The 24,901-nt window shown below is 52.2% G+C and overlaps 1 protein-coding gene across 3 annotated transcripts in view; it reads right to left on the bottom strand.

Annotated features, from left to right (window-relative positions):
- Nucleotides 1-24,901, bottom strand: part of FHOD1 (formin homology 2 domain containing 1) — an 82,821-nt gene that overhangs the window by 5,442 nt on the left and 52,478 nt on the right. For 2 of the 3 annotated variants that reach the window (XM_090062802.1, XM_090062801.1), the window contains exons 6-20: nucleotides 24,643-24,737; nucleotides 23,860-23,971; nucleotides 21,550-21,644; nucleotides 21,154-21,297; nucleotides 17,917-18,182; nucleotides 15,990-16,100; nucleotides 14,420-14,443; nucleotides 12,476-12,529; nucleotides 8,141-8,310; nucleotides 7,226-7,330; nucleotides 5,604-6,403; nucleotides 4,555-4,710; nucleotides 2,762-2,944; nucleotides 2,085-2,204; nucleotides 124-285 (exon numbers count right to left, since the gene is read on the bottom strand). In XM_090062802.1, coding sequence (XP_089918928.1) covers nucleotides 124-285; nucleotides 2,085-2,204; nucleotides 2,762-2,944; nucleotides 4,555-4,710; nucleotides 5,604-6,403; nucleotides 7,226-7,330; nucleotides 8,141-8,310; nucleotides 12,476-12,529; nucleotides 14,420-14,443; nucleotides 15,990-16,100; nucleotides 17,917-18,182; nucleotides 21,154-21,297; nucleotides 21,550-21,644; nucleotides 23,860-23,971; nucleotides 24,643-24,737 — 2,597 coding nt within the window. The remainder of the gene's footprint in view (nucleotides 1-123; nucleotides 286-2,084; nucleotides 2,205-2,761; nucleotides 2,945-4,554; nucleotides 4,711-5,603; nucleotides 6,404-7,225; nucleotides 7,331-8,140; nucleotides 8,311-12,475; nucleotides 12,530-14,419; nucleotides 14,444-15,989; nucleotides 16,101-17,916; nucleotides 18,183-21,153; nucleotides 21,298-21,549; nucleotides 21,645-23,859; nucleotides 23,972-24,642; nucleotides 24,738-24,901) is intronic. The other variant, XM_090062803.1, reaches the window with a different exon arrangement.

Raw genomic sequence — 24,901 nt, 5'->3', positions numbered from 1 at the left:
TCTTCAGGCCCAGGCCCCTCTCTTGTTCCCCAGGTCAGCAGGGGAAAGGGCAAAAGCAGGAAAGCCAGTACCACCTGAAATGGGTCAACTCTTGGCCAGCTCTGGCACTCAGCTGAAACTTACTTTGGCTGATCGTGTGAGGGCTCCGATCTCCGAATAGAGGTTGGTGGTTTCTGGGAACTTCTCCACCACCATCTGGCAGAGGTGATGCAGCAAGGACTGCCTGTGCACAGTGTCCTTCACCTCAGAGACTTTCTCCAGGTAGCTCAGCTCAAAGCCCCTGCTCTGAAACAAAACAGACTCAGCAGAGCATCTCCCCCAGGGAGGGCATGCCCCAAAGGAGAAGGGGCAAGGGCTGAGCCCAAGTCAACCCTCTCTCCTTCCTACCAACTAGATCTGTTAGATAGGCTAGATATCAGGCTAGACGTCAGGAGGCACTATTTCATAGTCAGGGTGGCTAGGATCTGGAACCATCTTCCAAGGGAAGTGGTGCTTGCTCTTATCCTGGGGGTCCTTCATAAGGAGGCTGAATAATCACCTAGCTGGGGTCGTTTGATCCCAGTACTCTTTCCTGCCCATGGCAGGGGGTCAGACTTGATGATCTCCTTAGGTCCCTTCCAACCCTAGAAACTATGAAACTAGGAAACTGCCTCTGCCAGCAGCTTTTCTTGCTTATTGGCTTTCCAGCTTTGGCTGAGGCCTGCTTGTGTGCTCAGCTTTTGTTGAGTTATAGAGGCTGAGTTGGGCCTGGCCTCAAGCTGGAGCATAGCACAACTCACAGAGATCTGCAAGGCATGGGACATGATAATGGGAGGTTGGAATCATGTGTTTACCACCCTTGGACATCAGGACACCCAAAGGGCAGCTTCCCATCTACTTAACACCTTCATTACTTTACAAGGCGTGGCAGACAAGTAAGGTGGGTGGCTTGCTCAAAGACACACGCAGGCAGGCCAGTACAGTAATTGGGTTTGGGGAGTTTGCCCCCTGTCACACCCCACAATCCTCCTCACTGCACAGCCCCCAGGTGTCTCTGGAAGTGCATTGGGTGCAAACCCCATTACTCTGCATTAGGAATCCCCAGTATTGCTGGAGAGCTAGCAAGGTCTTATGGGCTAGATACTGGACTGGGGGCCATCTTCTCAGCTCTGCTGCTGCCCTGTTGGGCCTTTGCCAAGTCACTTCCTTCTCAGTGACTCCACTTCCCTTCACACCCTCCTCTATTCTGAGGGAGCTCTTTAGTGCTGAAGAACCTCCTGCCATGTGTTTGTACAGCACCTAACACAGTCTGACTAGGGCTCTCATTCACAAAACACTGCCTTCCCTTGTTTGTTCTTCCAGTTTGCACGAACCATCTTGGGCCTTCTCTAACATCAGCAGCATCACATTGCTTCAGTGTAGCATCACATTAACGTAGCCATATTAATTAGCTCTGCTGAAGGTACTCTTTTTAGTTTCCCTTTTTAGTTTATTTCAGCAGAGCTCATTTGTTCTGAAGCAGCTACACTAACTGGAACCAGGAGGGGTGTAGATGATCCATCAAGATCTGTGGGCCATCCAGGACTGTGTCCCAGATTCTGCTCCCTGATGGTCTCTTATCAGTATCACTTTACCTCAGCACCCTCTTCACCCAACACCTGCTCAGCTGGGCACATTAATCCCAGGCCCTCCTTTCCACATGTCTCACATTAGGTCCCTGAGTGTTGTGGCAACTGCTTCACCTCCTCCAGCTAAGGGAAGTGAAAATAGATGTTGCAGATCTAACTGGGCTTTTATCTCAGAACAGAGAGCAATTTTGGTGATGACTAGGAAGATATTAGGAAGAACTTTCTCACTATGAAGGTGGTTAAGCACTGGAACTGGCTACCCAGTGATGCTGTGGAAGCTCCATCCTTGAATGTTCTTAAGAATGGGTTAGGACAGGCACTTGACAGGGATGGTTTAGATAGGGGTGATAATGCCCTGAACAGGAAAGTTGGACTAAATGATCTCCTGAAGTCCCCTCCAGCCTCACTAGTCTATAACTGGAGCACTCCCAGCTCCAAGTGCAGCCTCCCAAGGACCTTTTACCACTGTGGTCCTACCTGGGAACCATTCAGGAAGTTGCCTGTAGCCAGCAAAGTGGCCAGGATGCACTTGAAGGTATGGTTCTTGGCCAGCTGCTCCATCCCAAGTTTCAGGTCAAACAAAGGCTCAGCAATCTCCTGGACAAGAAAACATCCATGCACTGTGACAACCTGCTCCAGTCCACACTTGGTCTGGAATGTGATTGCATTCACTCCTGATGCTGTGCGGAAACAGCAACCTCATCACAGCAAGTGTGGCTCCACTTCCCCTGAGAGTGAGTGAGGTTCAGAAGGGAGGGAAAGTACCCAGCTTGAAACAGCCAATGCTGAGAGTCATGACAGAGGATGTGGATCCCTTCTGAATTTGCCACAGGAAATAAACTATAGCCAAAAGAATCCCCAAGATTAGGAGATGAGATGGCCTGGACAACAGGTCCCATTTGCTATAGGACTGGGCCACTGGCCAGGAACCTGGATATGCATCTATAACCAATCCAAATAGTAACAAGATGGCTTGAGAATGAAGCAGCGTTTGCATGTACAGCTGAAAATCTCTAGGCACAATTGAGACACAGAGGGAAAGTGTTACAGCTGCTCTCATGGGAATAGCATTCTTGCCAACACACACACCAAGGTGATCATGGTCAGTCTGGTTTGCAGGGGAAATGGCTGGTGGGTTGGGTTTGCTTCATTACCTGCTCCATGCTTTCGTAGTCCAGTTTGAATGCCCACAGCTGGAGTCTGGCTGTGAGGTCACTGATGGAGGAGAGGGTAAGCAGAAACTGTTCAGCTGACCCGAGGGGGACTTCTGGATTGGCTAGCTGTGCCTCCTGGATCTTCTGCTTCTCCTCATCTGTTGGGACCATGGTCAGGATTTTCTATAATGTGCAAAGAGCCATATATCAGAGGCCATGCTTGGGCTTCAGTTGCCAGAGAAGCAACTCCACATAAGAACTCCATGGCTAGGACCACAGGTTTCAGTGGCAGCATTTGAGGAGCCCACAGAGTGGGAAGTTCACTACTATGGCCATGGCTTGTTATTGACTGTCCTGTTCCCTTTACACCCTGAACTGAGCCAGCATTATTAGGACCTGGGTCCAACAAGCTTCCCAACAGACATGTGGCTTTGACCCTCAGTAGTTTGAGCTCTCTGGAAGAATGACCCCACTGATGGGTGCACCTTGGCTTCTCCCATATATCTAGGCAGAAGTGAGAGCAAAGGTAAGCTGAGCAGTAGGAGTGGACTTGCCCTCTGCTGCTGAGGGGCTGTATGTGATGGCACTGCTATCAAAAAGGCAACAGCAGAAGACAGCTCCTTCCAAATCAGGCTCTGAAGTGCACTCTAGGAATCACCTTCTGGTTGTCAGGTGTCTGGAGTCTCACTTGAGGGACAAACTCTTAGTGGTGAATAAGGGAAAGAACAAACAGCTCCTGGCAAAATTAAATCAAGTGCTAGCAAAGGAACTACCTGAGAACATAAGGAAGTTATGGAAACACCCATCTTGTTCTCATAAATCTGCAAGTGTCAAGTTGCTAAAGTCAAGCAAAGTGCAAAATCAAAATGCAAACACATCAAATGCACTGGCTTTGGAGATGCAGAGGGGCAGGTCAACCTGGGGAGACGGTGTTGGCAAGTGCTCCCAGAAATACTCCAGTTCTGTGAGAATGTCTCACTGGAGCCAACCCTCATCAGCCCTATGCACAACTCCATAAAACAGAAACATCTAGAAGGATGTCCCCATAAGAAATCACACAGCCCTGGCCTGAAGCATCAGCTATCATATGCTTAACAGGAGAGATATTTTCCCACCCTACCTCCCCAGGTCAGAAATATACCACTGGAAGGAGAACAGAAGAAACTGGAGGGGCTCCATTAGAAGCCGTGTTGCCCATTTCCCTCAGAAATGGCAAGTTGGTAATTGGGATAGTGCATGGTAGTCAGATTCCTCCAGCAGAACCATAACCTGACATGTTCCTGGACCATCACAGAGAGGATTTCTGATCTTAGAGGGCTCTGTACCCCATGTACACAAAGGCAGAACAAGATCCAAGAGATGGAAGCAGAAGTCATTATACAACAAATAGAAAATAGCAAGTATTTGACAGTGAGGAGAACGAAACCTTGGGATTCATTTATCTGTAGGCATGGTGGTATCTCAGCTACTTGGCATCTACATCAAGACTTAGTAAATCTCTCTCTCCCCCAGGCTATACTTTAGCTTAACCAGGAGTTACTAGGTCTGATATGAAAACCAGAAGGTGAGTGTTTCTGGCCTGTGTCATACAGGAGGTCAGACTAGATGACTGAAGTGGTCTTCTGGTCTTAACATCTCTGAAGGAAATGAGGTGATGCATTTGCGGGGCTGAAAGTTTGTAGAAGCTGGAGGCAGGTGGGGTGTGCTTGCGGGCCAAGATGCCACTTCTTCTATTTGTAGAGCAAATGTTTAAGAGGTTACTGGTAGATGGAACAACACCCTGCAGGCCTTACCTCAATTCCTTCCTTGCTAATAGCAAACTCATCAAAGTTGAGAATCGCCGTCTTAATGATGTGAACAGGTGGAAGCACCGTCAGGCCGATGTTAATGGCATTGCTCCTCTTGGGATCTAGGACTATGATGACTGTCTTTTTCGCATCAGCAGCTTTCTTCATGGACAAATAGGAAACAAAGGATGTTGGTGTTGAAATGCAGGTTAGACCCTCACAGGCAACCTCAACACATGCTCGATGTCTCCCCTGAACTCTAGGAGCACACTTAACACACATCAGGCCATGTGTGTATCTGAAGGCCAGTGCAGGAGGAGACTTTAGAGGACAGCAACTGCTCTCTACCCCACTTGCATGCACCCAGACTGCTGAGCATACACAGGGACAGCTTTTCTAATACAGAAATGTATCTTGCCGTGGGGAGTCAGGATCTGCTAAATCATCTTTAACAAAGTGAAAGTGCTACCCACCGTTTCAATAGTCTTCTCTGCACTTTAGCTGTGCTGTACTTTTCAGAGGAGCCACAGAATCCATTCCCTCCCCCCGCCGCCCTTGACTTACATATTTGTGTGGCCACCAGCTACACAGCTGGGGTCACAGCAGACCCTTACTTGTCCCTGCTCTTATCTTTTTCTCCTTCTCTTTTGAACAGCTTCAGTCTGTGCTCCTCCAGCACTGCCTTGGGAAGGCAGCTTAGCCTTGCTGGCAGGGATATGGCCATGGACTGGCAAATGAGGGACTGAAGCAAATGACTGGCAAATGAGGGGCTGAGCTCTCCAAGGCCTTTGGAGAAGCTTACACAAATGGAAATAATTCTACTCCCCCCCGCTCCCTCAGCAGGCTCCCAGTCACCAGCAATCCTCCAAATGCCAAACAAAACAGCCACAACAGGTGCTGCCCCATGAAGGACCTGGGGAAATGCTTTGGCTGGACTTTGGACTCTTCCTTACTTGGGCATTACCTCAGCCACAGCACTCAGCACACACCCTGCTGTCCTGCCCCTGTGCTCACCTTGTGGGGCTGCCTGCCAGCTTGTCAGCCTACCTACTTACCTTGGAACTTGGCACTTCCTTGGCCCGGGACTCAAAGAGATGCTCTAGCTTGGCAGCATCAATCTCCACTCTCTGCAGGGCAGACCACACAGTGGCCTGGCCAAACTTGCCAGCCCCAGTGCAGTTATCAGGCTGCCTGAGCTCCTTCCAGAAGAGCTTCACAGTCTTCTTTTTCTTAGGTGGGGAATGGCCATTGGGTATGGAGGACCCAAGAGGTGCAGGAGGTGGTGGGGGCAGGGGGCAGCCAGGGACTGGGGGAGGAGGTGGAGGACAGCCGAGAGGAGGGGGTGGTGGTGGCAATGCCATCAGCCCAATACCAGGAGGCAAAGGGGGAGGTGCATGTAAAGAGTCATTTTCTACTGTTGCTGTATCTAGGACATCACAATCTTCCTCACTGCAAAGGTCTGAGAAGTCCAGGTCCTTGATCTTCAGCACCTTGGAGCTGGCCTCCAGCCAATCCCATGTGAACTCAGAATCTTTTTTGAACGGGGTCATGAGGGCTCTCTCCAAGTTCTGAGAATTGGTGTCTGCATCAATACTGGACTGGGCCTGCACCAGCCTGCCCTGGGCATCAGGGGCTTTGCTGTGGGGCCAGGCACCTGCCAGGCCCTGTGTCTCAGCATGGTTTCGCATGTCCCTGGCTTCTGCCAGGGGCAGAGGTGAGGTTGGTGTTTCATGGAAGAGCTGCTCCCTCCCTGACTCCATGTGCTTCTTACCAAACGGCTTGTCTAACATGAACTTCTTGTTGGAGGAGATGGTGCTGCAGGACTCGGTGCTCTCATGCCAGGGGAGGCTGGGCCCTGCAGGGAACAGGGACAAAGTGTGACCAGAGCACTCACCCTTCTAGTGGTTCAGTGCCATGGTGCAGTCCTGAGGCACCTCCTTCTCTGTGGTGTTAGCTAAGTCCCTGGCCCCTGCCCACCTCCGTGAACCCTGCTCTTGTTCTCTTGCACAGAAGCTCTCTTCCTGCTCCCTGACCAGGTCACATGGCTGCATGACGCCCGTGTCTCTACAGCAGCAGATGCTGACTGTCCAGCACTAGAATAACAGCATGGAAAGGATCATGTTGAATCTGCCCTGAGGCAGAAGGCAGCCCAGTCTGCTCGCCCCACAGTGTGGCTGCTTTTGGCCTTGGCAAACATTCCTTTGCAGCCAAGCAGTTGTGGTACCTTCTCCGCCCCCACCCCAAGTTCAGTGTGGGAAATGGCAGTCCAAGAGGCAGAAGTGTGGGACACTGCTGAGTGTGTGAGCACAGGACAGAACAGGCAGTGCTGAGGAGCCTGACCTCCAGGGAACACTGCCAGCTGCAGCCACCATGACTGGCCCAGCCCCTGGCACCCTGCAGCCTCCCACTGGTCACCATCCCACTGCACACTAGCTTCCCTGATGCCATCCGCCAGCCCTGCACGCAGCTGTGTCTGGGGTGGAAAAGCAGACAGTGACTTGACACAGAGAGCAAACACTCAAGCCATCGCATACTGGGAGGGGGGCCTTGCGAAGGCACAATGCAGTTCCAATGTGGCTGGGAGTTGGGGCTCACAGCCAAGGAGCAGGGGGCCTTGGTAACTGAGGCAGGGAAGCAGAAGCCTTTGGCAGTGGCTGGGCTCAGGGACAGTCCTTGCCTGATGTATTGCCCTGCTTCTCATCTCTCCCCTGTGTGCTCTTGGCTGAGCATGGCTCTATCTCATTAGCTGCTTTGTTCTGCTCCTCCATTTTGCTCCTCCTTCCTGCAATACAGAGGGAGTAGAGGTTAGGAAGCCCAGGGATGTTAGGCAGGAGAAGAAGTTTCCACCCCCACAGCCCCCATGACCCTGTCATCACATGCCCAGCCTGAGTGTACATAATGCATACAGGGGAGTTTGCTCACAGCCCAAAGCAGTCCCAGCGTTGGAGCAGTCATGTCAACAAGGGTGCAGTTTTTCCCTGCAGGGCTGCACATCCTCAGGAGCAATGTCAGACCTGAAACAGTTCTGTCAATACAGGCAATTCCATGGTTCTGCATACAAAGGTGGGGGTCCTGTGGGCCCCACACACAGGGACTAGTGCACACAGTCACACCTGTACGCAGGAATTCTGAGCTTCTCTGCACATGCACGCTCTCAAAAGGGGTCTGGCTCTGGGAGTCACACGGGGTGGGGAGAGAATGCAGGATCTTGCTGTCCAGAGCGCGCAGCTCATGGGGGATACTGATAAGAGACCATCATTCCATCGTTGTAGTGCAGAGGCATTCTCAGGATCACAGCCCTACTGGATACATATGTGTAAACACATACAAGCCTTGCCAGTAAACTCTTGTGACTCTAGACAGGAGAGAGTATGATTCTGTGGACTCAGAGACATGTCCTGAAGGCTCTGGTCAGCTGGGTATTGATTAGAGATAGGGGAAGAACTGGAAATGACTGAACAGCTGAAGAGGAAAGCAACTGCCTCCCTGGTGACCCAGCATGGCTCCACCCTGTGGGATGACTCTCCAACTGATGCATGCTGCCTCTCTTGAGAGGTGCTTTTGGGCTCAGGCATACATGAGAGCTGTGTACCTGTAGCAGTCAGCTCTGTGTCAGGCTCACAGACACTGCCATCTCCTTGAAGTGGCAACACGGTTGCAGGGTGCCCAAGAGCAACTTCGGTGAAGATGTCAATCTGCCCCTTGGCCATGGCTGAAATCTTCTCCTTTTGGGATGCAGCGAGGTTTTCCAGGAAGCGAGTTCTGCAAAAGGAGCCAGATATCAGCAAATGGCAGCATGTGGGGCAAGACGTGGAGCCATGGACTCTAGAGCAGCAACTACATCCTGGAAAAGCAGAAACTACTTTACACGGAAACACCTTTTGCACAGGGCAGGACACGGCCCCGGAGCCAGACCTGGACATGCTCATATCTTAGGTCCCTGCAACCATCTAGTTCTCAAGCCAGTGCTCCCCTCATCACCACCCCCAATGGTCAGCCAAGTTACCAGACTTCTCCTTCCTCTTCCTGTGAGATGGTGCTACTGGACCTCAGAGATATTTCACACAAGGAAGCCCTTTGTCCTCAGCTAGTGCTTCACCTGCCTTATCTTTGAGTAAACAGGGCACCAGCCAGGTCCATTGTACAGGGAACAAGTCAACACCCTTGCCCTGGGAACACTCCATAACCAGCCAGCTGTTGTTATAGAAGCAACCACTAAAGGAGAGTGGAGGGATCACTGCAGCTTCAGCACTTGGGTTGCCAAGTTCAAGGCTGTATATCAAAGCAGGCTGCACAATACCTATTTCCCTCCCTAAATGATGGCCCTTCTCCCCTAGCCCCATTAGATTAGGAAAGATGTGGTTACCCATAAACCCATTTACTAGGGGAGAGTGCATGGATGGGTCCTCATGTTTGTGGACTTCACACCAATTTGTTTTCACTCTTGACATTTTAGATGCATAAGAATCTAATAATATCTCATGCAACCACAAATCAGAAACAATTAAGAGCCAGTGACAATCACAGGTCTCGGGGATTTTCACAGAATTATCATTGTTGACCATTTTAGCAAAACACCCACTGATTCATGTCTCCCTCTCTCTCAGTGACTTCCCACTACAAAGCATCTGACCCTCTTTTGCCCAGAAACCAATGCCTCCAGCTCCCCTAGTGGCTGCTCTACTGGTGCTCTGTGCTATGAGTCAAACATCAACAGAACTTGAGTGTTGGGAAAGGGAGAAGGAGAGGCTAGAAAAATAATCACTACTCCTATCACACATGAGCCTAAGGGTCCTGTCTGACTCATCATCGGGGATCCGGTTTTTATGTTTTCCGTGGAAAAATGGGTAAAAATGCGGATTTTCACTTCTAACTGAGAAAAACACGGATTTCTCATTTTAGCAGAAAAACACGCAGATTTTCCACTTTTGCAAAGAATTCCACCCTGCAAGGGGCTGAGGGAGCGGGAGGACGGCAGTCAGGCAGGGGGTGCCATGTGCATGAAGCCTGGAGAGCGGGTCCCACAGGAAAGTGGTGGGGGGGAGGGGAATTGAGGCTCCCATAGGGAGGGAGGGAGCACTGGTGATGCATAGGGGGTGCACGCAGGTGCACCCCCTGAGCTTGGCAGTGCACCTCATGCAAAAAGGCACTGCCAACATTGTCGGCAGTGCCTGCAGGTGGTCGTCGCTTGCCACCCCCAACAGCGCTGCAGCCACCTGCGGAAGCTTACCACTTGCCACTGCCACGCTCCCTCTGCCGACAGCGCCACCACTGCCTGCAGGAGCTTGCCATGCCCACCCCCGCCTCCAGGGGCATGCAGTATTCATGGGAGGGAGGGAGTTGGGGAGGGCTTGGGCTGCTGTCCAGCTGGGGCAGTGTGTGGGGTTTGGGGCCCGGGGCCAAAATGCACAGCTGCAGGGCCCTGGTGGGAAATGGGATGGGGCTGTGGGCTGCTCATCTGGGGGGGCAGAGTTGGGTGTGAGCTGCCTGCTGCAGGCTTGGGCTCCCCGCTCTGCTGCCCTCCCATTGGGCATCTGTGGCCTGGTGGGTAGGACCCAGTGCAGCAGGACACAGCAGAGGCCGGGTGGGGAAGCTCCTTGACGCTGCAAGCTCTGTGTTTCCCTGGCGAGGTGTCCCCGGCCTGCCTGGCAGCAGCAGGGGTGGTGGTACGGAGTTGTGCCCCTCATTGCTGGCAGACGGGCAGGGAGCAGGTGTCTTGCCAGTGTGGTGTGGGGCTTGCAGTAGCAGCAATGAATTTCCCTGCTCTGCCCTGCTGTGTTGGGTGCTGCCCGCTGGGCCACGAAGGCCCCAGGGGAGGGCATCAGGGCAAGCAGCCCTGAACCTGCAGTGGGTAGCCTGCACCTGCCACCCCCATGCGGGAAGGGGAGCCGGGCTCTACTCCCCGCTCAGGTCACAGCTGCCACCACCTCCCATGGGTGGCAGCCGGAGCTTGGGTGCTGCTGTGGCAGACAGGGGGCTGCAGACCTGGGTCTCTGGTCCTACAGCCTTGGCAGCTGGGTGCCCCCTCCAGCAGGGCTGGGGAGAGGGCTGTGGATGGAGGCTCAGGGGCACCAGCAGGGCTGGGGGATTGTGGTTGGGGAGTGAAGGGCGCCAGCAGGGCTCAGGGGCTGTGGCTTGGGAGTGATGGGCCTGGACTTGCGTCCTGGTGAATGTAGGGGGCAGGGGGAGCTCTGATTTTCCATGATAAAAACCCAAAATCAATTACCAAAATGTATAGGTATTTAGAATGTATTTTATTATAATGACTGAGGCACTGGTAGTCTTTCAAATGGCTTTAAAATTGCAAATAAACCATTTGTTCAACTGATACATATGTATATATACACACACACACACACACACACACACACACACACATACATACATATATATATGCACACACATACATACATACACACACCTATATATACCTATATACACACACACCCCTATATACACACACACACCTATATATACACATACATACATACCTATAAACACCTATACACACACACCCACCCCTATACACACACACGCACACCCCTATATACACACACACATGCACACACCCCTATATATCTATATACACACACACACATATACATACATATATATAGTGACATTTTATTTTAATCATGGATTTTGAAGGTTTTATCAGAGAATTTGTGAGGTTTATCAGAGAAAACCAGGATTCCTGCTCATCATCCAATACAGAACACTGTAGCCCAGCAACTCTCTGCTGGTGAAAGGACGTCAGCACCAGCAGAGAAGCTGGCACCACTAGCGGGCTTCAGGATTTGGGAACCTTGCAGCACAGTCTGGGCCCCACATATGAAGGAGGTGCGTAGCTTCACTCACGGGTTCTCAGTGGGACAGTTTCACTTCACTGCACAAAATCCAAGGACTCAGCCCTCACAGCCACCTCCAACAGAGATAAGTTCTCCACAGTGCCAGATGACAGTGCTTGGGGGAAGCGTCTCCCTGTGCAGATGCCCTGCCTCTCTGCATCTTAGAGTCCAATGAATGGACAAAGAGACGACGTGCTGCTGCCCATGGTGAGTGTTCCAGGACAGAAGGCCATTGGCTCTAGCTTAGGCTGATGAACACTGGGAGTACTGAACATTAAAATCTGCCAGCTCTCACTAGCCTAGGTTACAAGCCAGAGGCTTGTAATGAGGCCAACCTCTCTGACTACTGGAATGCTCCAAACCGGCTACATCAGAGTACCCTGCCTGCTCCCAGCACCCATCCCCACCACCTTCCTAGCTCAGCAGCAACCCTCACACCAGTCACTGGAGCTACGCCAGATAAACACAGGATCCTGGCCTCAAGGTACTACTCTTTTCTTTCATAGAAAAGGCTCTAGCAATGGCTTCTAGAGCAGGAGGGGGAAGACCAGACCCCTTGAAGCCCCCCTGCCTCAAACAGAGATGTGTATTTTAAGCTCAGGGTTCCAAGGCCAATCGCTGAAGGGTGAAATGTAAGCCTTGGCCCCCAGGAAGGATGAGTACCTTTGTCGGGGCTCAGGCCTACTGTCTCCTGCTCCCCTCTAAAGTAAGCAGAAATCAATTAAGGAAACCAGCCTTCCACCTCTCTTCAGGCCAATCGCTCTGGCCCTGAGCCCCGCTGTGTCATTCCTCAAGACATAGACACTGCTACCCGTCACATCACCAGGCTCATTACCACTCCTCAGTGTGGCACGCACCAGAACAGCTGTGAGCACTGGCAGGGGGTGAGACACATCAGAGTGAGCCAGTAAGTCCCAGGTCCCACCACCACGGCAGCTTTTATTTTCCAATGCAGAGAGGCCCTACATGCAGCCCAGCACAGACTGGCACCAAAGAGTCCCTTGGAGTTATGGTTCTGCCCAGGCTTACCGCCACTGGACAAAGTGCACAACTGGAGCCAGGCACATGTCTGTACTTACTCAAACTTCCTCAGAATGGGCTTGTCCCCACGCAAAGGGGGGTTCTCCTCTTGCCTGAGAGAAAAAATGAGTCAGCACCAGCTGCCCTCAGTGCCCCACCGCTCATGCTTTCTGCATGCTGTCACACTGCAGCCACCTCAGCTCCTAGCCGCAGGGCTCTGTGTCAGGACAGTGCCCAGGGATTCACACTACACAGCATAGCACCTGCCACTACTTCTGTATTCCTCTGCCACTTCTCCTCCCAACCACTGCCAGTCCTGGTCCCTAGTCACAGTGCTGCAAAACAGGCTGTCTAAAGCAATTATTAGTCACTGCTGGTCTACAGCATCTCCCCTACCAGCCTCAATACTCACACCTCTATCTTTCTGCAGAGCATAGTAGCCAGCATGGCCAGGCAGGGAGGGTCAGAGCAGCGGAAGGACTCCCAGAGCACAGGGGCACAAGCACACGCTGAAGTGGGGCTACTCGCAGGGCTAGACATCTGGGATTTGAGGCATTAGCAACCGCAGCTGACTGGCCACTGCACTGGCACCAGCCCCTCTGCTAAGATCGCCTCTTACACACTAGCACAGGTGTTGCCAACCAGGAGTGCACGTAGCCCTGGGGGTACTTGGGAAGGTCCCATGGGCATATGTGGCAGCAGTGTGGAGAAGTGGGGGCACTTCTGGTTTCACCGGTGATGTTTCTCGTTTTGCCACTGGTGCTTCTGGTTTTGTTCTCCCCCCTCCCCCCCACTTGTCGATTGACTGTGGGACTCCCTGCTTCTCGACCGGCCGCTGGGGGTACACCAAACAAAAAAGGTTGAAAAGCCCTGCACTAGCACAAACCAAGCTAGAAAAATCCCAGTCAGGAGGCTGCTCCAGCTGACCAAAAGCCCAGGCTAAAGAAGTGAGTTCCAGCAACAACCAGACAGGCTGCTGCCTTTTACTCAAGAGATCCCGAGAGCCATGTAGAAACCAGACAGCCCAGACCTGCGTGATCTCCCCCTGCTGCTGTGCTCTCCTTCTCATCTTGGCAGGTATGGTCTGGTCATCCTCAGCGGCTGACACAATCTCTGCTGGATAACCACACAAGTGCTCTGATCCCCTCAGCAGCTGCATGGCTAGGCAGTTTTAACAGCAGCTGGGGGATCTGTAGGGCTATGGTGCAGGTCCCAGGGCAGTGAATGGAGTTCCTTGCACTCCTCATTCCTTTGTGAGGGATGGCTGCCAACCTTCCAAGTTTCTGATGAGTGCCCAGGCAAGGCCGCCAGCTTGGAAGGTAGGTGCCTGCGCCTGCTCTACACATTGGCCTGCCCTGGTGCCGGGTTTTGCTAGGTTCCAATAGATGGGTACCCCAGACAGAAGTGCAGGAAGTCAGGTGGGCTTTGTAGTGCTTGTAATCCCCACAGAGAGGACAGGAAGAGGATGGGGAGCCAGCATACCAAGCCTTGTACAAATGAGCAGAAATGTTTCCTGTGTAACCTTCATGGGGCCAATCATACCCACAGCAAGACAACCCCATAGATTAAGGTCCCTGGCTATTGTCCCACAACATATGTCACACCCAACAGCCCCAGAGGTCAGTCAATCTGCAGGATGTGGCCTAGGTCACTGAGTGAAATGTGAGTTATGGCCTGATGAAGGGGAGCCAGGCAGGGCTAGGCACATTCTTGGAGGAGGGAACTGTGCAGCCAGCACTCAGAGTAGACGGAGGCCTGGATCCAGTTGCTTCAGGGGTGCAAACACACTTCAGAGAAACTAGCGCAGTGCACACCCAACAGCCCAGCACAGTGAGGGGGGAGGCCTCTTCACCACAGCAGCTCATTGGGCAGAGGGAGAAAACCACTGAAACAGCAGATAGGCACAGCATGCTGGAAAAAAGTCACACACATATACTTTACATGTGTGCACGCATGCATGCGCACACACACACACACACACACGCAGAGACCATGTCACTTACCAAATAGGGGCAGTATGGTGCAGTCTGCAAAAGGAAAGAGAGTTTAGGCAGAAGAGAATCAGTGCTCAGAAAAGAAGCAGAGAGGGCAGAGCTGCAGCTTTGAAACACTGCCCACTGCTTGCCAGGGGCACATCTAGGGGCTAAGGCTCTGGCAGAAGAGGAGGAGGAGGCTTTTCAGGAGGGCATGCAAGCCATTTCCCTAAGGCGTGGTTAGGACCCTCTCAGTAGGCTGAAGGGCTTTCCCCTAAGCCCCTCCTCCATCCCCCCAGTGCCCCTCCACAGTCACGCAGCCTCTATCCAACCACTGGCAACAGAGACTAGAGGCCAACAGGCAGGAAGCCTCCAGGGCTTGCTCTCTTCTTTGGGTACTTGGACACTGCTGTCCCCAGAGCAAGGCTCCAGCTTAGCACATCTGACTGTGAGCAGCATAAGCTGGGTATCACATACAAGACTGTTCCGGGACGTCATTCTCCCCTTGTACTCGGCCTTGGTGAGGCCGCAGCTGGAGTACTGCGTCCAGTTTTGGGCTCCACAATTCAAAAAGGATGTGGAGAAGCTTGAAAGAGTCCAGAGGAGAGCCACGCACATGATCAGAGGTCAGGAAAACAGATCTTACGATGACAGGCTGAGAGCCATGGGACTCTTTAGCCTGGAAAAGCGCAGGCTCAGGGGTGATCTGATGGCCACCTATAAGTTTATCAGGGGTGGCCACCAGGATCTGGGGGAACGTTTGTTCACCAGAGCGCCCCAAGGGATGACGAGGTCAAACGGTCACAAACTCCTGCAAGACCGTTTCAGGCTGGACATAAGGAAGAATTTCTTTACTGTCCAAGCCCCCAAGGTCTGGAACAGTCTGCCAGCGGAGGTGGTTCAAGCACCTACATTGAACACCTTCAAAAGTAAATTGGATGCTTATCTTGCTGGGATCCTATGACCCCAGCTGACTTCCTGCCCTTTGGGCAGGGGGCTGGACTCGATGATCTCCTGAGGTCCCTTCCAGCCCTGACGTCTATGAAATCTATGAAATCTATGAAATCCAACTCATGCCTTGCATTCCCCAGTATCTCTGAGTCCTGGCTCCCAGAACTCTTGGGCCCCTTCTGGATCCCTCATTCTTCCCCCACAAAATACCATTCCTGGGCAGGCACCATGCCTAGGGTGGCACGTCCTTACATGTCTCTGTGTCCAGCTGCTTCCTAGAGGTCATCACTGCTGGGTGTGCGGTGAAAGTCATGTTCCCAAAGCAGCAGAGCTTGAGGATAGACCCTATCCTGCCTTCCCTGCAAGTGATCTATCACATATGCCAGCAGAACCCAAAGCTTAGGGATAGTCCAAGCTCAGGCCATTGGGCATCTCTGTCAGGAGGCCTGCTTGTCCTTGGTCTCTGTGGTCTTGAGAGAAGGCCCCAGCGTCACACTTCCAACATGTAGTCTCCAAAGGAACAGCTCCCAGCTAGTCCAGAAAAGACAGGTCCTTGGGCCCAGTGTCTCTCAGGCAAGAAGAGCCAGGCCAAGAAACAAATCTTGGGGAGCGACAACTGGTTAAGCACACCAAGGTAACTCTGACTTACTTGTAAATGCTCCTCTCCCCCACGATGCTGGGTTGCTCCCTCTCCCCTGCTGCAGCTGGCACAGAGAGCTGCACATTAGAGGCACTGTTGTAAAGACTCTGAAAGCGTGGCCTGGAAAAGAAGGGATGCAGGGTGAGAATGTACTTCCTCTAGCCTGTGAACAGGCTGCTCTCCACACCTCTTGCAGCTCACAGGCCACTGAAGTACAAGCACAGTCTGGCAAAAGCTATGACAAGCTCTGGCTCCAATACATCCATGGGCAAGTAAATCAGATATGTGCACCTTTGGCAGGCGAGTGTCATGCACCACAGAAGCTAGGACTTGCTGCAGAAGTGCAAGCATGCCCAGATGGACTTTCAGCCTTGGCAGAAAGCCTGGGGCCAATGAAACCCTGAGGAATGTGATGCAAACTGATGGTGCACAGGCTTAGCCACTGGACTGAGCTGGGTTTCAGCCTGCCCTGTACTCTGCAGAAACCCCCCTCCCCACACATAAGCAGCAGAGCTGTGCAAAATGTTGATGGTGTTTTGTTTCAAAGCTGTTTTGACACATTTTGAGCTCAAAACAGTGAAATCGAAATGAAACAAAAGGCTTTGAAACAGCTTCAAAACAAAATGAGGGCACTTGAAACATTTCAAAAGTTTTGAACCTTTTTGAGTTTCGAAGCAGCCCAGTGGCTGGAGGCTCCACAGCCCCATGGAGGTGAGCCTCGCGGGGGAGGCAGCAGGAGGTGGCGGAGGGCCAGTGGCAGAGCCACTCGGGGCATGGTCCTGGCTCCAAGCACAGGCCTGGCCAGTGGCTCTCAGCCCAATGGCGGAAGGTGGGGAGAGCCACGGCTGTGCTCTGAGTGGCTCTGCGAGCCCCATGGAGCTCAACCTGCCCTCCCAGCACTGCCACTGAGAAGAGCCCGGTGCCACCCCTGCTGCAGCCCCAGAAGCAGTAGATGCTGCCTGCCTGCAGCTGCTGGGTTGTATTGTGCCCCAAACCCCCGATATGACACAGCCCAGCGGCTGCAGGCAAGTGGCATCCATCACTCTTGGGGCTGCAGCAGGGGCAGCATCAGGCTCTCCCTGGTCCTTGAGGCAGGCCATAGTGATGGAAGGGGGACTGCTGCCACCCCAAAATTCGCTGCAGCCCCTCCTCCCACCTTCCCAGTCCTGCCACCGAGCCTGGACCTCCTGCGGGGGTGCAGGCCCCCAGATCTGCACATGGGCTGGCAGAAACTTGCTGCCTGGGGCCAGCAGCAGCTGCAGTCTTCCAGGTGCTGGGCAAGGGCCCAGCACCAGTCCCAGGCGGCAGCGGCACCCTCCTGTCATCCCGTGTGCAGATCCAGGGGCCCGCACCCCCAGGAGGAGTCTGGCACAGCCCTGAAGCCCTCCTGGGGGTGCGGGCCTCCAGATCTACATGTGGGATGACAGCAGGCTACCGTTGCTGGCAAGTGATACGAGCTTTGCTTTCAACTGTTTGAGGTGCAGGTTCACAAAAACCCCTGCACCTATCTCCTTGAGGCTTGGCAGGCTTCATGCCCTCAGAAGGGGCTACCATCTCTGCAATTTTTATCTGAATCAGGCAAGAAGTGACAAAGTTATAGGTATTTTCATGATTCCCCATTATAGCCTATGGGCGAAATGCCGAAATGTTTTGAAACAGCAAAACAGTTTCAAAGAAACTAAATGAAATGATGAAACGAAACACTGTCCCTTCGAAACAGCAAAACAGAAGTCGAAATGAAATTGTGCTGTTTTGCACAGCCCTAAATTTTTAAATAGTCTTGTACCAGATACACAGCTCCCACCCAAAAGACCTCTGTACACCACAGCATCATACAGAGGCTGCCCTGCTCTGAGGTACCACCTCATGTGCCTGACTCCCAGGTGCCGGCAAATAGATTCCCTCCTCCCTCCCCCACAGAAAATGCTGTACTTACTGTGCTGGGCTGCTCTCAGCAACAACCTCTGCAGGGGATGAGGGTGCTGGGGGATGAAGGTCTTCGGCAGGGGGCTCTATCAGGGTGCTGGAGTTCTCAGGCAGATGGTTGCTTTCCTGGACTGGGCTTGGGGAACTGGCAGTGAAACTGACATCTATACCACCTCCTAAGGAGCGCCAGCCTCGCCGGCCCTCATCTGTTTTCCTTCGTTCCTTGCGTACTCCCAATGGCGACTCTTCAACCCCATCTTCATATCTGAGTGCACTCTGTGGAGAACACAAGTGAGGATGGGACATGGGCAGTGCGTGCTCTTGCAGAAGCAAAGAAGCCCCCAAATACTCTGTGTTCCCTCTGCTACGTTCCAACACTCTTCACATGTTCACATGCACTGCCAGCACACTGGCTGCCAGCTCAGACCCTGCTTCATCATCAGTAGTGATCCGGGCTTCCCATTTCCCACAGAAAAAAACACAGATTTCCTTATTTTATCAGAGAAAAAAAAGGATTTTTCCTTGTAGCAGAGATACTCGTGGATTTCCCCCATTTGCAAACAGCTCTGCAGGAGGGCAGAGTTCCAGTCTGCAAGAGCTGATTGAAACAAGGGCAGGAAACCTCCAACCCTGCCTGGAGGGGGAGGAAGAAGGGAAGTCCAAAGCCTGGGGCTCTCAGTTACCCAAGGCCCAGCTCAGGCTCATTGTTTGTTCCTGGAGCCTGAGAGGTAAGTGGGGCTTGCGGTTTGCAGGGCAGAACTGGGAGGGAAGCTGGCTGAGGACTGAGGGAATGGGGAGGTGTTGGGCGGAGACATGGAGTACCTGCTGGCATGGATCCAGAGCAGTGCAGTATCTAGAGCAGTGTGAGCTGGGCTGGGGGCCTGTGGGGGAGCCTGGGGCACCAGCAGGGCCAGGGGGGCTGTGGGGAGCCTTTAATTTTAATCATGGATTTGGGGGGAGTTATCAGAAAATTTGCAATTTTTTAATCAGAGAATTTGCAATTTTTTATCAGGGAAAACCAGGATCCCTGCTCATCGGTCTGCAATGTACGTTCTAACAGTACGTAGCCTAAGGTTCCACCTAACCCCAGAACAGTTTTCCAGCCTTTCTGGCTGTGGAAATAACATTTGAGCTTCAACCAATGTCAACCTAATTTCTGGAGGGACAAGCCATACAGCACATGCATATTCATGTCACTTACAAGTTTTTACGCACCAATGTGTGTTACTCCAGCATCTGGAGCAGATAGGCATACAGGAGCAGCAGTTACAGTAGGTGTTATTACCATACCTTCCCACTAGGTGGCAGGGAAGCCAGTAATACCATATGCAGGATTAACAGAATTCAATTTTTATTTTTTTATAAAGTTAACAGCCAAAAGTGATGTATATTTTTAAGCATTTCTATCAATTTTTATCAAATTAGATTTTCAGGATTGTGGGAAATTAAGGATGTGGGGGGCAGATAATTTAATGACGGTACACTGTTAAAAGCTTTACAAAATCGCGTTAAAATATCACAAGTAAATATTCATAAATCAATAAAGCATACCTGATCAACTAGGGGTCATCCTGGGCTTGGTGGGAGTTTGGCCCCTGCCTCGATCATGCAGGGGCCAGGCCCAGTGGGAATTCTGTGCCTGATCCAGTGGCAGTTGGGCTTTCGGCTGCCAACAGCCCTGCCCCTCCAACCCTGCTTCCAAGCACAGCTCTCCCAGCACAGCCCCCAGTTCCTGCAATGGCTGCCCTGCCCAAGCTGCTGCCAGATGACCAGTGTGCAGGTGGTACAGCCAGGGCTCCCCCTACCCCACCAGCATTGGCCCAGTGCGTGTGTGTGTGTGTGCGCGCACGCGCCCACGCGTGTACATGCATGCAGCACCCCTTGCCCTGGATTTTCTTACTCATCCTGCTTTTTTTTTTTAATGTCCCCCTTCTATAAATTTTGATTATTATTTCCTTCGGTCTGTGTCAAGTGAAATTGCTATTTATCGATGTTTATCAATAAATAGAGTCCTGCCAAGCCTAAACATGGGTTAAGTGAAGGGATGCTCTAGGACAGAAGTAGACAAGCAACAAGGACTCCAGTATAATTCGACTTGGCAGAATTCAATATTTTGTATACTTTCAATGGATAATATTGATGTTTAATTTTAATTTGTTTCAATTTTCAGGATTGCATGAAATTAGAGGTGTGGGGGCAGACAAGCTCCCTCATGAACTTTGTCAGTTCCTCTTCTGTTGTTTCCAATCTGCTGGGGTTTCTGGGAGTTGCAGTCCAAACTACAGTCAGCACTGTTCTGTAGGACTGCTCCCCCTGTCATCACACACTCCATCAGCCATCATTTTTTTATGTCTCTATCTATAAATTTTGATTATTAATGGTGGAAATATTTTTTGTTGGTTTGTGAATGTGAGGCGAGAGCGATGTTTATCAACATTTACCGATAAAAACCAAATCCTGACAAGCCGCAGGATAACTGACAGCAGTGCAGTTTGATCCCTGATTTTCCCTGGGGTCACTTTATCTGATTCAAATCAGTTACAACAATATACGGCTGTATGTTGTATATCCTTTGCTGTTTTGTTTATCCCAGCGTAAGGCAGGTTACACCACTGTACACACTGTGCATCCAGGCCTGGAGTTAGCCAACACCTCCATGAGGTGAATTCACTCAGCCTTCCCCAGCCTCCCCTGCATGAGAATACGAGTGTCTAGGTCGTCCCTTGTCATTTCATCATTCACCCTTTCACTGTTGATCATCATTCTAAACAGACGGGATGGAGAAGAGATGACAAAGACCAGGGAAGATAAACAGATACAAAGACAGTGAAGGGAAAGTGGAAGAGAAGGAAGGAGGACAAGGAAGGGAAGTGGTGCCACAGGGACAGCATTTCCCATTGGAGAGGTATTCAGTGAGATGAGACAAGGCTGAGACTGACAAAAAATACTGCCACTACGTTCCTCATGGAGAAGGGATAGGATCCCAGGATGTAGGACACTTGTCAAGCAAGAGGCACTGAAGGTGCTGTCAACAACATTACTGTATGTGCCCACCTCCTCTGACTCCTGAGGGCATCTCATTGGCAGGTGGAACATTATGCCACCCTGTTCCTAGAACTGCCAGTATAAGCGAATGGGCCTCTCAAGTGTGGGGTCTTTCCCTTCATAGCGTCAAGAACAACAGCACTCTCAGGAACACCACATGATGGGGCTTGAGCCCTGCACTGCAAGAAGCAACACCACTTACTTCATAGATTGCAAACTGCTGCTTCAAGTCAGGATCGGTGCCTTTGCTGTTCATGTGCTGCTGCATGATGCTCTCCATTCCCTGTTGCTCCAGACAGTCCGTCACATCATAGAATGAGTCCTGGTCTGGGAGGGCCACCAGTGTCTGAGAAACACCAAGGGAACACAATCAGGACTGGGCCATCAATGGGCACTGCAGCCAGCCAAGCAGCCTCTGTGGCTACAAGGCCTTTTCAGACTGTGGGGAGAGGTTGTTCCCAGGCATGTGAAAAAACTGAGGCTCAGACATCTGTGTTTTGCTTCTGGAGGAGTCAAGGGAAATCAGACCCCACGAAGGGGCTAGTGGGGTGGCACAGAATAGGTCAGTTTAAGGCCACCCCTACCCCGTCATACTGACCTTGTTAATGAGCATTATGGTGAACAGCAGCAGCTCTGTGTCAGCCCCATTGCGCTGCTCTAGGATTGCCATCAGGTTTGACCATGGATTTGCACCTAGGAGACAGTAACATATGCATGGCAGACAACCCTATGTACAGGGCAGGACTTTCCTCCCGGCACCTACACACCTCCCCAGGATCCTTCAGGGTGGCACTGAGCCACATGGTACCACCTCTGTAGTTACTCAGCCTGGATGACGAGGCCAGTGTTGTGGGGCAGAAGTGGCAAAAGTTGCAGGGCATGCACCACATGTGTACAGGGAGGTTTAGTGGTCCAGGACTGCAGCCTGCAGGGAGCTATGAAAAGGGCTTCCATGTTTCAGCATCCACCAAAGGGCTCTGTCCCAGACACAATATCCTGCAGTGCCATCAATCACGTGGCAAGGAGCAGCCAGGCACACATAGTGCAGAGTGCCTGGGAGCTTGGCTACATTTGTCCTGTGGCAGGGGATGTCTCCTGCTCCAGCCAGCTTCCTCATTGGAACCTGTCCTCCCTGGGTCCTCAGTGCTGAGCAGCCAGAGTGTCCCTGGGGGATGGCAGGGCCTGTACTGCTCTGTCTGTTCTGTGCAGCAATCACAGACCTGCTTTGAGCAGATCTTCTGAGGACACTGCTCCTGGACCCCACAGGGTTCAAGCAGCTGCTACTACCGTGGGACTCCATTGCTCGCACTGCACTTAAACTGCCAGGACTTTCCAGTTCAGTGCTGGGCATAAGTAAATGCAGAGAGGCCAAAGGAGATGACAGCAGAAATGCTTGGTCTCTCAGGAATCTGCTGTCTGGGGTCTTGCTGGTTGCTTGGCTTTCCAAGCCTGGCCAAGAGGGAAAGGTTTGTCTCTCTGACACAGGCCCTGGCTCCGCTCCTGTCCTGTCACCATACATAGAACATGCCATGGTGGGGTATGCCACATGGAGTTGGCCAGAGACAGGGCAACTAGTGCAAGGCTGAGAGTGCATATGGCATGTTCTCAAGAACAGTGTTTATTAACCTGTGGGGTGCAACCCAAAAGTGGGTTGCAAGAATATATGAAAGGGCCACAAAACATTTAAGAGGGCACTCAAATCAGGTTTATCTCCCTCTTGCCTGTGCCTATGCTTTTATTCATACAGTTTTAATTCTTAGAGCGTAGAAAGAAGGATCTTCCCTGCCTGAAGAAGCTTTAGAAACCACTAATGCCCTGACCTGCCACTGGGACTGCCAAGCACAGGGTGCACTGCCTGGCACATCCTTGAGATGGAGCATCAGGCTCATGCAGTGAGTAGTGCTCAGAGAGCAAGACCAAGGCCCAAGAGCAGCCACCCTGCACCCAGTCCATTAGTGCCAGAGAGCATTTGGCAGTGCCTTCTCCTACCTGGGACATCACCCACAGCCTGCTGCATCTCTGTTTCTCCCCAATATGGCACCTCAGCCCATTCCCCTGGAGGATGGCCATGCTCTTTGGTGACCATGATGGTGCCCACAAAATGCTGGTGCAAGGCTCTCTGAGAGCTGGCACTAACAGCATCAGCAGTACACAAACGTGTCTGGAAAAATGGCCCACCCCTGAAGTCAGACGCTTCTCTGTGCTGACTTCTCTGTGCTGACAGAACTAGACCAAAGGGACAGAACTAGACCAACACTTCCCTTCTCAGATCAAGAAGGCCCCTGACACCCCATAGCTCAGGAGTCAGCGGGGGGATCCCAGGACTAAGGCTGCTCCCCACAGGACTGACACAGAGAAGGGAGCTGAAGGAAAAGGGGAAAGGGGGCACACGGGGAACAACCAGTTACTGCCTGAGCCATGGCATGCCTGCTGTGACTATAATGCTGGCTGAAACTGCCCAGCCAGTGTTAGCTTGGCACTACAAGACCTATCCACAAGCTGTCCAAGCTATGCAGTCCTGAGTGCAGGGGAATGAGGAGTAGGTTCTGATTACCAGCTCTGCCCTGTTCCCTTCTCCACCTCCAAGTTGAGGCTATGGCACCTCCTACCCTGTTTCTTCCCCCCACCCCCATTCCGACAGGGGTAACCCCAAGGGCAGGAGAAGGCTCAGGACTGCTTCTGCCTCTCAGTGAAACATGAGCGTATACACTGGTACCATATCCATGTGCCTCCCAGAATAGACCCACAAGGGTTATAGAGACCCTCTAAGAGGCTCAGCAAGAGGCCTCCACACAGGTTTTAATTCCAGGCATGTGGACTGCAGGAAGTGAGAGAAAACAGGCACTTCCAGCAGGCCCCATCTGCTTCTGCTCCAGGTCCAGATGGGGCATATAGACACCATTCTCACCTCTCTCCTGGTCCACCGTGTTGATAGCCTCTATGAGAAGCTGGGCATTGGATTCCGTGTACTGCACAAACACCAGTAGCAGCTTCAGTGCTGTCTTCACCACCAGGCGGTACTGGGGAGACAGGGGGACACACTCTGCTGAGGCCAGAAGTTTAAGGAGCTGGATGAAGGCTTCACGCTTGCCCTAGCACTCTAGAGCCTATCAGAGAATGAAGTCACTGCAGCCACCCTTGCTTTATCATGGAAGGGAGGCTGCAGGGCTCCTTGTGACATGGAAGCTGCTCCCAGTGCAAAGGTGGGCAGCAGCAGGCTCCAGTAAGACACCAGTGAGCTGCTGTGTCGCCAGGAGGACCATGTTGCCTGCTCCAGAGGTTAATGTACAGAGCTTGCTCTTGTCCCTCTTGCCCTCTGCTCTTCTCTGCCAGGCACTGGATGGCACATGTAGCCTGGGGACAGAGGCCCTACAGGCACATAAATATACTACACCATTACACTTGGCCTGAGGACAGAGCATTGAGTAGACAAACCTGAATGACTGTGCAGAGCCTAGTTGGAAGGGAAGCGAAGCACAGGTCTTGTGTTGGGACAGGTACCCAGCTAGGGAGGGTACATGACAAAGTGCTCAGCTAAGCCACTGTCCCAGTGCACTCCCTAAGGAGGCTGTGGTGGAAGGGTAAGTGGAAGGCCAAAGCCAGGCTCCCCAGAACAGTGACAGGCAGCATCTGCCCAGGAGCAGTAGCTAATCCTTTTGGGGAGCAGGGGTGCATAGCTGAGGAAACTCACCAGGCTCCCAGTCAGTGTGTAGAGCCATTGCACTGTTTCATTGTGATCAATCACCCCCTGCATCCCATCCACAAAGAGCATGATCTGACTCAGTGCTGGAAGGAAAAGCAGAGTTAGAGTCATGGCACTTCGTGGCTCAGTAGGAGGAAATGTGTTTCTCTCCCTGCCCCAGCCTGGCCCCATGATCAGAGTTTCCTCATGTATGAGGGCCTGGCTAGGAGCAGGGAGAGGGGTCTCTCCCCTTCCCATTGCCCCCAAT

Source organism: Crocodylus siamensis, chromosome 9 (genome assembly GCF_052110815.1).
Source record: "Crocodylus siamensis isolate JL-2025a chromosome 9, ASM5211081v1, whole genome shotgun sequence".
NCBI lineage: Eukaryota > Metazoa > Chordata > Crocodylia > Crocodylidae > Crocodylus > Crocodylus siamensis.
This window is presented reverse-complemented; position numbering and strand designations above follow the sequence as displayed.